We start from the raw sequence: 15,010 nt of genomic DNA on the forward strand, positions 1-15,010 counted from the left end.
ACCTGCTGTGGGTTCGTGCTATTGGCCCAACCTGGCAACCTACTGTGGGTTGGTGCTATTGGCCCAACCTGGCAACCTGTGGGTTCGTGCTATTGGGCCAACCTGGCAACCTGCTATGGGTTGGTGCTATTGTCCCAACCTGGTTGATGCAGAGCAGAGCCTAAATGTCCTCAGGGCATGCTGCTCAGGGGTCTCTGACACATTCACATTCAAATGGTTCTTCCTACCCTGTTGCTCTGTCATTGTGTGTGTGTGTGTGTGTGTGTGTGTGTGTGTGTGTGTGTGTGTGTGTGTGTGTACACGCTCTCTCTCCAGTCTTAGTTCATACAGCCACCTGCATTTTCTTTCTGTCAAATGATTTACAGTATAAATTAGAAAATGTTATGTTTTTGTCAGACGTTACAACAGATTGTACTAAACCCATTTAATTGGACCGTCTGGCAGGTATACAGTACACCAAATACGGATGCAGGAGGAAGAGCGACAGTCGACTGGTGCACCGGAACCTCTGTGAAACCAGCAAGAAGCCCAAACCCATTCGGAAGAGGTGCAACGTGAACGAGTGCAGCCAGCCAACGTGAGCTCCCCTCCCCTTCACTCTCCCCCTCTATCCTTTCTCTGTCCATGTCCGAGCCATGTTGATAGGAGAGCATCCATTTCATCATCATCATCATCATCATCGCTCTAAGGGACACTTCCTCTCGAAGAGGGACTGAAGCTAATGCACTCTGTCTGGATGACTAACCTAGTCATTCCCAGTAATGGACAGATTGAATTATGAGATAATAACCTAGTCGTTTCCAGTAGTGGACAGATTGAATAATGAGATAATAACCTAGTCGTTCCCAGTAGTGGACAGATTGAATAATGAGATAATAACCTAGTCATTCCCAGTAGTGGACAGATTGAATAATGAGATAATAACCTAGTCATTCTCAGTAGTGGACAGATTGAATAATGAGATAATAACCTAGTCATTCCCAGTAGTGGACAGATTGAATAATGAGATAATAACCTAGTCATTCCCAGTAGTGGACCGATTGAATAATGAGATAATAACCTAGTCATTCCCAGTAGTGGACAGATTGAATAATGAGATAATAACCTAGTCATTCCCAGTAATGGACAGATTGAATAATGAGATAATAACTTAGTCATTCCCAGTAGTGGACAGATTGAATAATGAGATAATAACCTAGTCATTCTCAGTAGTGGACAGATTGAATAATGTGCTCTCTCTTGTTCTGTCTGCCCCCCCCCCCCCCCCCCCCCTTTATTATTCTGTCTGCCCCCGATCCTCCCTCTCTCTCCCTCCTCTCCCAGGTGGTTGGTGGAGGAGTGGAACCCGTGCAGTAAGACGTGTGGGAAGATTGGCTACCAGTCCAGGGTTGTTCAGTGTATGCAGGCCCTCCACAACGGCACCAACCGGACGGTCCACACTAAGTACTGTACAGAGGACAAGCCTGAGACCAGGAAGGTCTGTAACCCCTCTGCCTGCCCTGCGCAGTGGAGGACAGGGGCCTGGTCACAGGTGGGTCCCAGCATAGAGCTTCACCACAGAGTATACTCTAGACAAGGGCCTGGACACAGGTGGGTCCCAGCATAGAGCTTCACCACAGAGTATACTCTAGACAAGGGCCTGGACACAGGTGGGTCCCAGCATAGAGCTTCACTACAGAGTATACTCTAGACAAGGGCCTGGACACAGGTGGGTCCCAGCATAGAGCTTCACCACAGAGTATACTCTAGACAAGGGCCTGGACACAGGTGGGTCCCAGCATAGAGCTTCACCACAGAGTATACTCTAGACAAGGGCCTGGACACAGGTGGGTCCCAGCATAGAGCTTCACTACAGAGTATACTCTAGACAAGGGCCTGGTCACAGGTGGGTCCCAGCATGGAGCTCCACCACAAAGCCTACAGTACAGACAGTGGCCTGGTCATGGAGCTCCACCACTGAGCATTCTCTAGACAAGGGACCAGTCACAGGTGGGTCCCAGCATGGAGCTCCGCCACAGAGCCTTCAGTACAGACAGGGGCCTGATCATGGAGCTCCGCCACAGAGCCTTCAGTACAGACAGGGACCTGGTCATGGAGCTCTGTCACACAGCTCACAGTACTACTTATCAGAGTTGGGGGGTCAACTCGATTTCAATTCAATCAATGATGGAATTATAATTTCTGTTCACTAAAATAGAATTGTAGTTTTCTTTGAGAAATTGACCTAATTGAATTGTAATGAAGCTGAACCCTGGTGTGGAACATTCTCCAGTCACCACACACTGAAGGACGTGAAGAGGATGGTTAGCGTATCCAGACCCTCTAGCAGTCCAGTTTTATTGATTTTGTTGAATATAAACACCTTTTTTCCTGTGTTGTTTACCAGGTTTTCTGGAAAGGGAAGTTGCTCTATATGGATTTGTTTTAAGGAATTGTGCTAGCTGACTGTTCTAGGGATTTCAGCGTTGTTTCTAACAACGGTGAAGAGCCAGCTGAGTCTCGTCTGACCCGCTGTCTCTCTGTGGGGCCACCACAGTGTTCAGTAAGCTGTGGAGAGGGGATTCGACAGAGACAGGTTATGTGACCCGCTGTCTCTCTGTGTCTCTCTCTGTGTGGCCACCACAGTGTTCAGTAAGCTGTGGAGAGGGGATTCGACAGAGACAGGTTATCTGACCCGCTGTCTCTCTGTGTCTCTCTCTGTGTGGCCACCACAGTGTTCAGTAAGCTGTGGAGAGGGGATTCGACAGAGACAGGTTATCTGACCCGCTGTCTCTCTGTGTCTCTCTGTGGGGCCACCACAGTGTTCAGTAAGCTGTGGAGAGGGGATTCGACAGAGACAGGTTATCTGACCCGCTGTCTCTCTGTGGGGCCACCACAGTGTTCAGTAAGCTGTGGAGAGGGGATTCGACAGAGACAGGTTATCTGACCCGCTGTCTCTCTGTGTCTCTCTGTGTGGCCACCACAGTGTTCAGTAAGCTGTGGAGAGGGGATTCGACAGAGACAGGTTATCTGACCCGCTGTCTCTCTGTGTCTCTCTGTGTGGCCACCACAGTGTTCAGTAAGCTGTGGAGAGGGGATTCGACAGAGACAGGTTATCTGACCCGCTGTCTCTCTGTGTCTCTCTCTGTGTGGCCACCACAGTGTTCAGTAAGCTGTGGAGAGGGGATTCGACAGAGACAGGTTATCTGACCCGCTGTCTCTCTGTGTCTCTCTGTGGGGCCACCACAGTGTTCAGTAAGCTGTGGAGAGGGGATTCGACAGAGACAGGTTATCTGACCCGCTGTCTCTCTGTGTCTCTCTGTGTGGCCACCACAGTGATCAGTAAGCTGTGGAGAGGGGATTCGACAGAGACAGGTTATCTGACCCGCTGTCTCTCTGTGGGGCCACCATAGTGTTCAGTAAACTGTGGAGAGGGGATTCAACAGAGACAGGTTATCTGACCCGCTGTCTCTCTGTGTGGCCCCCACAGTGTTCAGGAAGCTGTGGAGAGGGGATTCGACAGAGACAGGTTATCTGACCCGCTGTCTCTCTGTGTCTCTCTCTGTGTGGCCACCACAGTGTTCAGTAAGCTGTGGAGAGGGGATTCGACAGAGACAGGTTATTTGACCCGCTGTCTCTCTGTGTCTCTCTGTGTGGCCACCACAGTGATCAGTAAGCTGTGGAGAGGGGATTCGACAGAGACAGGTTATCTGACCCGCTGTCTCTCTGTGGGGCCACCATAGTGTTCAGTAAACTGTGGAGAGGGGATTCAACAGAGACAGGTTATCTGACCCGCTGTCTCTCTGTCTCTTTCTGTGTGGCCACCACAGTGTTCAGTAAGCTGTGGAGAGGGGATTCGACAGAGACAGGTTATTTGACCCGCTGTCTCTCTGTGTCTCTCTGTGTGGCCACCGCAGTGTTCAGTAAGCTGTGGAGAGGGGATTCGACAGAGACAGGTTATCTGACCCGCTGTCTCTCTGTGTCTCTCTGTGTGGCCACCACAGTGTTCAGTAAGCTGTGGAGAGGGGATTCGACAGAGACAGGTTGTGTGTAGAGCCACAGACAACACCATCGGCCAGTGCGAGGGAGACAAGCCTGAAACTGTCCTCATCTGTAAACTGAGCCCGTGTCCAGGTAGAGTACATACACACACATGCATGCTCTTACACACACACACACACACACACACACACACACACACACACACACACACACACACACACACAGTCAATGATGTGTAATAACTGTTTCTCCTGCTATCCCTATAAGTGCTTCAGAAGACCTCTGTAGCACTTATTGTTTGTGTGTGTGTGTGTGTGTGTGTGTGTGTGTGTGTGTGTGTGTGTGTGTGTGTGTGTGTGTGTGTGTGTGTGTGTGTGTGTGTGTGTGTGTGCACGTCTGTATCTGTGTCTATACATGCATCTGAACAGTTGGGAAAGGCCAATATAAATGGACCCTTCTCCTCCATAACTCCTGGGGGGAATGGGGGGGAATTGAGCTTTGTACCCAGTTCTGTTTTCTGAGGAGTGACTTCCAGGGGGTGAAACACTTTTAGGGGACACCTCTTTATGAAGTATTAGAAAGGAGGATGAGAGTTGTCCAAACATGAATGGGTGACATTTAGGAGAGGAGAGGAACAGGGGTTCTTAAAGAGCTCTGATTACCTGGGGAGACAGGAGAGGAGAGGGAACAGGGGTTCTTGAAGAGCTCTGATAACCTGGGGAGACAGGAGAGGAGAGGAACAGGGGTTCTTAAAGACCTCTGATTACCTGGGGAGACAGGAGAGGAGAGGAACAGGGGTTCTTAAAGACCTCTGATAACCTGGGGAGACAGGAGAGGAGAGGAACAGGGGTTCTTAAAGACCTCTGATTACCTGGGGAGACAGGAGAGGAGAGTAGGGGGTTCTTTAAGAGCTCTGATTACCTGGGGAGACAGGAGAGGAGAGTAGGGGGTTCTTTAAGAGCTCTGATTACCTGGGGAGAGAGGAGAGTAGGGGGTTCTTTAAGAGATCTGATTACCTGGGGAGACAGGAGAGGAGAGGAACAGGGGTTCTTTAAGAGCTCTGATTACCTGGGGAGACAGGAGAGGAGAGTAGGGGGTTCTTTAAGAGCTCTGATTACCTGGGGAGACAGGAGAGGAACAGGGGTTCTTAAAGACCTCTGATTACCTGGGGAGACAGGAGAGGAGAGGAACAGGGGTTCTTAAAGAGATCTGATTACCTGGGGAGACAGGAGAGGAGAGGAGGGGGTTCTTAAAGACCTCTGATTACCTGGGGAGACAGGAGAGGAGAGGAGGGGGTTCTTAAAGTGCTCTGATTACCTGGGGAGACAGGAGAGGAGAGGCACAGGGGTTCTTAAAGAGCACTGATTACCTGGGGAGTTTGGAACAGTTGCAAATCCCTAGTTCGGGAACCACTGCCATAGCAATTTCCTTTTGGTGCTTTATGTAAGCTTTTTTTGAAGGTTCTATGAAGAACCATGCTCAAGGTTCTAAATGGAACATGGTGCTAATGTTCTATAAAGAACCATTAATAAAAGGTTCTATATAGCATCAAAAAGGGTTCCGCTATGGTTGCAACCCTTTTCTTATGATCCTTTATAGAACCTTTATGGAGAATGGTTCTATAAAGAACCTTCTTTAATCGTAAAGGTTCTTTGTAGATCCTATTGAAAACCATACAGGGTTTTATTCTGGTCAGACATGTTATGTTGTTAAAATTCTCTAGGTGTTATTATTGACAAGTTGAAACAAGTGAGCTTCCTCTGGAACAGCTGGGGTCCCTGAGGAAAGACTTGAGACCCACTGACTGATTTAGTCAGCTGTTCTCAACTAACACAAGGCCATAACATGAGTCTTTCACAGGACACCATCATTGACCATTGTCATATCTAATATGTAATGGAATTACACACGCCCCAAAATATTCTAATGAGCTGCTTCCCCTACATTTTAATTATCACTAAAAGAGATAAGACCCATTTTATGAACTGTAAAGAACCCTAGTTCTGAACTGTAAAGAACCCTAGTTCTGAACCGTAAAGAACCCTAGTTCTGAACTGTAAAGAACCCTAGTTCTGAACCGTAAAGAACCCTAGTTCTGAACCGTAAAGAACCCTAGTTCTGAACCGTAAAGAACCCTAGTTCTGAACCGTAAAGAACCCTAGTTCTGAACCGTAAAGAACCCTAGTTCTGAACCGTAAAGAACCCTAGTTCTGAACCGTAAAGAACCCTAGTTCTGAACCGTAAAGAACCCTAGTTCTGAACCGTAAAGAACCCTAGTTCCGAACCGTAAAGAACCCTAGTTCCGAACCGTAAAGAACCCTATTTCTGAACCGTAAAGAACCCTAGTTCTGAACCGTAAAGAACCCTAGTTCTGAACTGTAAAGAACCCTAGTTCTGAACTGTAAAGAACCCTAGTTCTGAACTGTGAAGAACCCTAGTTCTGAACTGTAAAGAACCCTAGTTCTGAACTGTAAAGAACCATTTGAAGAGCTCAAAGGGCTATTTGAGTCATTATGGTTCCACATAGAACCATCACCTTCCCAAAAAACCCTTATGTAGGGTTGCAGTTCAGGTCACGTTCCCCAAAATGTCCAGGATGTCCAGAACTCCCAGTTGGTACATTACCAGAAGAAGTAAGGGAAAAAGCAAGACATCTGGAATCGTCCAACCTGGATTTCTGGAAAACCTATGATTTTTGCAGCCCAAAGTCCCACCATGTAATTATCTGTAAAGCTTGCCATCTCTCATCCTCTGGTAAAAACAGGACAGTCATCGCTGCCCCCGTTCACTAAAGAAGCGATGGAGAATTCAACAACAAAGACGGAGGGTGTACATCAGATTGTTCCTGAGAATCCTGTCCACAAACTCTCCTTCAGTAAGTGAGCATGGGATGCCTCTATTGGATTTTTATTGGATTCTAGTCTAGTCTATTCTTCTATTGGATTTTATTGGATTCTAGTCTATTCTATTCTTAGCAGGCTTACCGTTTTAAACATCTGATATTAAAGAGTGTGTCTGGGAATTCGGGGAATAGCCCTGACTGGGACCCATAACCTTTAGGCGTTACACCAAGACATCCAAATCTGTTCTTTTGTGACCAACTTTTTATTCAGATTTGTATTTTTTATTTCAGAGCGCGTTTACAAGTACAAAAACAATCATATAAATGTGTACAAAGATAACCCAGTCCCCATCCAGCCACCCTCAGTCATTCCTTGACTAGCACCATTCCTTCTTGTTGTCGATGATTCTAGTGTTATGACTTCTAATAGTAACTGTATCCACTGGTTATATGGGAGAGAGTGAGGTGGTCGGCCATCTTTAGAGCCAATCATTTTTCAGCAGCAGTGTCACGGTCGTGTGTTGAATGAATGGACCAAGGCGCAGCGTGCATAGAGTTCCACGTGTTTATTAGATGAAACTCACAGGGAAAAAAACAATAAAGCGCAAAACAAAAAAGGTGCCTCTAATGTAGTGCTCGCAGTCCGCGCCTCAGATGCTACATCAGTCCGCGCCTCAGATGCTACATCAGTCCGCGCCTCAGATGCTACATCAGTCCGCGCCTCAGATGCTACATCAGTCCGCGCCTCAGATGCTACATCAGTCCGCGCCTCAGATGCTACATCAGTCCGCGCCTCAGATGCTACATCAGTCCGCGCCTCAGATGCTACATCAGTCCGCTAATAGAGGACAAGTAAAGGCCAGATGCACTACTTTTGTGAAATATATATTTTTATTAAATTCTGATTTTGCAGGGAGTGCTGCAGCACCCTCACTCAGCACCCCTTACTTCCCACGGTTATGTCCGTGTGGATCCATTTGGGTAAGTAAGTCTCGAGACCGGATGACAACATTTTGGAAAACAGTTTAATATCTGTGTTTATCAAAGATAGAAGGCCAGTTTTATTGCTTCTTTAATTAGCACTACAGTTTCCAGCTGTGCTAACATAATTGCGAAAGGGTTTTGGTCAATGATCAATTTGCGTTTTAAAATAATAAACTTGGATTAGCTAACACAACATGCCATTTTAGCACAGAAGTGATTGTTGCTGATAATGGGCCTCTGTACGCCTATGTAGGTATTCCATTAAAAATCTGCTGTTTCCCAGCTACATGACCTTTAAAGGGTCATTTACAACGTAAACAATGTCTACACTGTATTTCTGATCAATTTGATGTTATTTTAATGGACAAAAAATCTGAATTTCTTTCAAAAACAAGGACATTTCTAATTTCTACTGACCCTAAACTTTTGAACAGTAGTGTATATGTATTATTAAATGTAATTGTTATCTTTAGTGTTAATAGGCCATAGATGTGAAACAAATAAACAGGTTCCACAGTGAAACCCAGCCATTGGTCGTTCTCCATCCAGGTCATAGTGTCGCTCCTCTGTTACATTGGCCACTGTCTCCAAACTTTCCACTTCAGTAGAGTATGTATCAATTTTTTTAGAAAGGAGCAGTGCAAGAGATTCATTTATCGGTTTTAATTGCAAGTCGAAGGCAGACGTAATTTCCTCACTAACAATCTCTTGGATAGTATTGGCCAACTCTTTCTGTTGTCAGGTGTTTGAATAAACATCTTTATGTTGCATTCAAGCCTCAGTTTTGGATGTATTCATTTTTTCGACAGTGTGCGGGTCGCCATCTCTTCCATCTCTTTCTGTAGACCATACTTTTTTAATGGCTAGCTCAGAATATGAGCTTTCCAAAAGTTGTTTATATGCCCTTCCAGCATTGTTATTTTGACTCCTACACACCTGGAACAGACACTGTTCAGTAGTAAGGACCTTAAAACACAGCAGACGGCATCTTATCATTCATGGGTGTTGAGAAGATGTTCTGAATGGACAGAATAGGCCAGCTACTGGAGAGAAATAGACCTGCTATCGTTCTTTTTTAATACAGTGACCAGCCCACACCTTAATGTGATGTTATGTGTAATACACATTTATTTGAAAATAAGTCAGTTCATTCCTAGTTATTTTGCAAAAGAATAGCCAGGAGAAAGCCACAAGTTTTCGATGCATGCCAGCGGAGCGGGATACGGTTGAAGAGGTTGCCAGGTGTTGGGTTGCCAGGTGTTGGGTTGCCAGGTGTTGGGTTGCCAGGTTTTGGGTTGCCAGGTGTTGGGTTAAGGTCACTACTGTATGAGGAAAGAGCTGTAATGTGTCTGACTCTGACTCTGCTCTCGCCCCACAGATGAGCCATGTCTTGGAGACAAGTCTATATTCTGCCAGATGGAGGTCCTAGCCCGTTACTGTTCCATTCCTGGCTACAACAAGCTGTGCTGTGAGTCCTGCAACAGGAAGGAAGGCTTCACCACCCTCTTCTCTCCATCCCCAGACCTCCACAAGACTGGAGGATCCTCCGACTCAGACTCTGAGACTGGCCAGGAGACCTCTACCCAGCCCAACCCCACCGCCTCCACCACCCAACCATCAGACTCCCCACTCCCCACCACCACCCAGAGCCCATCCCGAACCACTAAGACCCCTAGACGGCCTCGCTCCACTGCTCAGGGCCTGACCACCTCACCGTCGGCAAGTGCCGTCGTTACCCAGGGTCCTTCCTTTGGGGCCAGGGATGGAGACTTGGTCCCTGGGCTCCCTTCTCTACCTCCAGGTCCCAGCCCGCCTCTCCGGCCCCGGCTCCGATCCATCGCTTCTCCAGACTCCAATGGAGACGCTGCTTTATCGCCATCTAAAGAGCACAGCAGTCCAAACAACCGCTCTTTAGGCCAATCCGCCGGCCCCGGCCCTGAACCCGGGCCTGCTGGAACTGTGGCTGGCGTTGCTGCTGCCAGATCAAGAAGGGAGGATGTAGGATCAGACTCGGCTCACAGAACCAGAACAACCAGGACCCTGTCCCATGTGCTGACATGATCACTGACTTATCCTGGGACTTGCTGCTCAGTAATATGGTCCACCGTGACTTCTGTCAGCTCAACGTTATTGCAACGTTGTTACAGCATTAGAGTGTTACAGCGTTACAATGTGACAATGTTACAATATGACAATGTTACAATGTGACAACTTTATTACAACATTATTACAACCATCTGATGGATTATCCTGGACTGGACTCTCACCCGATTGCTGCAAGAATAAATTAACATAAAATTTTAAAAAATTAAAATCCATGCCAGTGGACTTAGACCACTAATGGTTACCTCATCGAACCAGCAGAGTGATCTCTATGCATTTGCACTGCATCACTCAGCCCTCTCTGCTTCAGTTAATAAATGGAATAGTAAACAAGAAAATAAAATGGTGCTGGAACTAAAGTGACTACAAGACATGTTAAACAATGTGACGACGGCATTGCTACCATTTACTTCCTGATCTGTGTACAGTTGTGCAAACGTATTTTGAAAAGTGCATCAGAACTACTTATTGAACTTTAATATTGTGAAGATATTGTGTGGCACGGCCACACCAAAAAAAAAAACTTCACTTTGGGGGGCTGTCACAAGTTGAAGTGATGATGTCACAAGTATTGGTGATGTCACCAGTTTGGAGATGATGTCACAATGTATTGGTGATGATGTCGCAGTGTCTTGGTGATGATGGCACTTCCTCCAGGGAGCTTTGTAACCTCTCCCCATTGGTGCTCTTATTGTTGACGTGCTTCCCAAACAACCATTTACAAGAGATTGACCTCAGAGGTCATCTAAAGGTCAACAGGTCAAGTCTGTTTGTAAAGCCAACCCCACTGTAGCATGCACATTACCTTTGTGGAAAAACTCACACATATGCTTTAAAAGATAAAAAGAAAACCATTCTTGATATTTTTTTGTAAGTGATATATTTTTCAAGTAATATTGTATATAGTGTACATTTCAGCAGCATATTATTATCTAAGAAACTAACAGCCAGCCAACAGAATGTAAAGTATAATGATGTCAGTCGAGAAGTAGAGGGAATGCTGTAAGTCTGCAGAGTGGTTGGTCTGATGTCACGCTGTTTCAAGTTGTGCATTACCTCATTTCTGTCTTGCAGTTCATAACATCATTATGTGTATTGTATAGTTCTTGTATATACATGAATGAAAAGCTTTAAATGTTAATATTTATTAAATTTTTAAATGGTAGGGAGAAAAAAGACGTTTGAAAGAAAAATGTCAAAGTTGTTGTCTTTTTTTGCATCATCTTGGTCCGAGTCGAGAGCTAATTGGAAAAACTCAGTCAGATTAGGACAATAATCCTTTTTCCTATGCTCAAACCTTTTGCTAACAGCAGGATTTAGTTCATCCCAGACCACATCTTAAAAGGACAATCTGCAGTTGATACATTGATCTTTAGACTTCTAAATATTGATGATGTATACCCATTGATTCTTGAATAATATAACTTTTGAGATGCCTCATTAGAATAGTTCAACTGTCGTACCCAATCAGAACTCTAAAATACGCTGACTGTACAAACATTAAGACTTAGTTGTGTCAACTGTAAATTTTGGTGTTCCTCGAGGTTCCGTTTTAGGACCACTATTGTTTTCACTATATACTTTACCTCTTGGGGATGTCATTCGAAAACATAATGTTAACTTTCACTGCTATGCGGATGACACACAGCTGTACATTTCAATGAAACATGGTGAAACCCCAAAATTGCCCTCGCTGGAAGCCTGTGTTTCAGACATAAGGAAGTGGATGGCTGCAAACTTTCTTCTTTTAAACTCGGACAAAACAGAGATGCTTGTTCTAGTTCCCAATAAACAAAGAGATCTTCTGTTGAATCTTACAATTAATATTGATGGTTGTACAGTCGTCTCAAATAAAACTGTGAAGGACCTCAGCGTTACTCTGGACCCTGATCGCTCTTTTGACGAACATATCAAGATTGTTTCAAGAACAGCTTTTTTCCATCTGCGTAACATTGCAAAGATCAGAAATGTTCCATCCAAAATTGATGCAGAAAAATTCATCCATGCTTTTGTTACTTCTATGTTAGACTACTGCAATGCTCTACTTTCCGGCTCCCCGGATAAAGCACTAAATAAACTTCAGTTAGTGCTAAATACGGCTGCTAGAATCCTGACTGGAACCAAAAATGTTGATCATATTTCTCCAGTGCTAGCCTCCCTACACTGGCTTCCTGTTAAGGCAAGGGCTGATTTCAAGGTTTTACTGCTAACCTACAAAGCATTACATGGGCTTGCTCCTACCTATCTTTCCGATTTGGTCCTGTTGTGAATATACTTAGCGTACGCTACGGTCACAAGACGCAGGCCTCCTAATTGTCCCTAGAATTTCTAAGCAAACAGCTGGAGGCAGGGCTTTCTCCTATAGAGCTCCATTTTTATGGGATGGTCTGCCTACCCATGTGAGAGATGCAGACACGGTCTCAACCTTTTAAGTCTTTATCGAAGACTCATCTCTTCAGTAAGTTCTATGATTGAGTGTAGTCTGGCCCAGGAGTGTGAAGGTGAACGGAAAGGCTCTGGAGCAACAAACCGCCCTTGCTGTCTCTGCCTAGCCGGTTCCCCTCTTTCCACTGGGATTCTCTGCCTCTAAACCTATTACAGGGGCCGAGTCACTGGCTTACTGGTGCTCTTCCATGCCGTCCCTAGGAGGGGTGCGTCACTTGAGTGGGTTGAGTCACTGGTCTTCCTGTCTGGGATGGCGCCCCACCCCCCTTGGGTTGTGCCATGGCGGAGATCTTTGTGGGCTATACTCAGCCTTGTCTCAGGATGGTAAGTTGGTGGTTGAAGATATCCCTCTAGTGGTGTGGGGATTGTGCTTTGGCAAAGTGGGTGGGGTTATATCCTGCCTGTTTGGCCCTGTCCGGGGTTATCATCGGATGGGGCCACAGTGTCTCCTGACCCCTCCTGTCTCAGCCTCCAGTGTTTATGCTGCAGTAGTTTATGTGACCGTAGCGTACGTTATGCCATCAATTAAAATAAATACATCAATATTAGCTGTGAAATCATTTTCAGACAGGGAGGGAACAGGAAATGAGGTCACAATGCGGACAGTGGGCGGTGTAGACACTTTTCATAAAATATCACAATTCGAATGTGGACAATATCAGGACACATGACACGTTAGTACTAGGTATTATAACGGTGGATTCTGAATGATGGTGGTGACGAGTTGTCGTGCAGAGTACCGCGTTATTGGAAACTCACGCTGTTCTGCGGGCAGTATTGCCAGTTTTGACAAGATGGAGTACAGCAAACTTTTCGTAGCAGGGTTAGGATAACTTAAATAGCAAGTTAGAATAATTAACATAGCAAGTTAGAAGAATTAGGTTAAGGTTAGGAAAAGGGTTAGGGTTAAAAGGTCACCTAAAATCAGTGTTGTGTTCGAGACCACCTAAAGTGAGATCGATTGAAGACCAAGACCGGAGCAAATCGAGCCACTCTAAAAATGTTTACTAACACAAACACAGTGGGGAACAATGGGCCTTCTACGCATTCAGAGAAGGGCTAAGGATGAATAAAATAATGATTATAATAATGATAATTATATTATTATTTTCAATTATGTTCTGAAAAAATCTGGGGCGGCAGGTAGCCTAGTGGTTAGAGCGTTGGACTAGTAAACGAAAGGTTGCAAGATTGAATCCCCGAGCTGACAAGGTAAAAAATCTGCCCCTGAACAAGGCAGCCCACTGTTCCTATGCTGTCATTGAAAATGAGAATTTGTTCTTAACTGACTTGCCTAGTTAAACCAAAGGTAAAAAATATCTTCAGTTTTTGTTGGAAAGGAAAGGGATTTATCTCTGGGGAGAAATATCTCTGGGATTGGGTAGCCCATCAGAAGCAAGATTAAGGCGTCTGCCATTCAACTGTATTAGGGAAACATTTTGGAGTGACAGTGGAATCAACCAATCACATTTTGACTTCATGACTGGGACCGTTTTTACAAAAACATATGGAAACAACATGTCACTGCGCAATAGCGAGCAGTAGTTTTCCCACGGCCTAGCTAGCTAGCTAGCTTTTGTTGTCAGCTGGTTTGCAGCGGCTGTAGCAGCTTTTATCCAAGAGGATGTTGTTGCTAATTTGTTAGCTTCTCCATTTTCAAGAATAACTTTTAACAAGTTAAGTTTCATATGATGTTCATCATCGGGTGAGTGGAACTGTGTTTGTTATTGCAGCGTGCTTCCTATTGTTAGTCGTCTCTTTGAAAATAACTTGTGTGTGTGTGTGAAACGTTGTTGCATTTTAAGTGGAACTGACAGCATTTTAGCATCATGAAATCTTATTAAAGTCTGTTCATGTACACCCCCAGGAAGAATGACACTTAAAACAAATAATCTGACAATCGACCACTTAGATATGGTCATATCCACGTTTTCATAAATTCTTAGAATGTTTGGGAATTCCGTATGCTTAATGCATTTGTGGAAATTCTATAGCAGTATAGAGTGAGAAAGCGGCCGTGTGTTTGGACAATCAATAGACACTGCAGTAAATAAAACCGAATAAAACCATCTGTCTTGTCCAGAATCATTCACTTTGAACTGGACTGTGTGTTTACAGGCAGTAGGGCCTGTCATCATTCACTTTGAACTGGACTGTGTGTTTACAGGCAGTAGGGCCTGTCATCATTCACTTTGAACTGGACTGTGTGTTTACAGGCAGTAGGGCCTGTCATCATTCACTTTGAACTGGACTGTGTGTTTACAGGCAGTAGGGTCTGTCATCATTCACTTTGAACTGGACTGTGTGTTTACAGGCAGTAGGGTCTGTCATCATTCACTTTGAACTGGACTGTGTGTTTACAGGCAGTAGGGCCTGTCATCATTCACTTTGAACTGGACTGTGTGTTTACAGGCAGTAGGGCCTGTCATCATTCACTTTGAACTGGACTGTGTGTTTGTTTACAGGCAGTAGGGTCTGTCATCATTCACTTTGAACTGGACTGTGTGTTTACAGGCAGTAGGGTCTGTCATCATTCACTTTGAACTGGACTGTGTGTTTACAGGCAGTAGGGCCTGTCATCATTCACTTTGAACTGGACTGTGTGTTTACAGGCAGTAGGGTCTGTCATCATTCACTTTGAACTGGACTGTGTGT

The 15,010-nt window shown here is 45.2% G+C and overlaps 1 protein-coding gene across 4 annotated transcripts in view; it reads left to right on the top strand.

The window, feature by feature from the left end:
• Nucleotides 1-11,103, top strand: part of LOC110531531 (A disintegrin and metalloproteinase with thrombospondin motifs 3) — a 125,475-nt gene extending 114,372 nt beyond the window's left edge. For 2 of the 4 annotated variants that reach the window (XM_036988526.1, XM_036988530.1), the window contains exons 18-22: nt 445-577; nt 1,324-1,531; nt 3,984-4,113; nt 6,746-6,856; nt 9,186-11,103. In XM_036988526.1, the coding sequence (XP_036844421.1) occupies nt 445-577; nt 1,324-1,531; nt 3,984-4,113; nt 6,746-6,856; nt 9,186-9,868 (1,265 nt within the window). In that variant the 3' untranslated portion in view covers nt 9,869-11,103. Of the gene's footprint in view, nt 1-444; nt 578-1,323; nt 1,532-2,536; nt 2,600-3,983; nt 4,114-6,745; nt 6,857-9,185 lie in introns of those variants that run through there. The other 2 variants (XM_036988535.1, XM_036988538.1) reach the window with 2 other exon arrangements.
• The last annotated feature ends 3,907 nt before the right edge of the window (nt 11,104-15,010 follow it).

The sequence above is a fragment of the Oncorhynchus mykiss genome, chromosome 1 (assembly GCF_013265735.2).
Source record: "Oncorhynchus mykiss isolate Arlee chromosome 1, USDA_OmykA_1.1, whole genome shotgun sequence".
Lineage (NCBI taxonomy): Eukaryota > Metazoa > Chordata > Actinopteri > Salmoniformes > Salmonidae > Oncorhynchus > Oncorhynchus mykiss.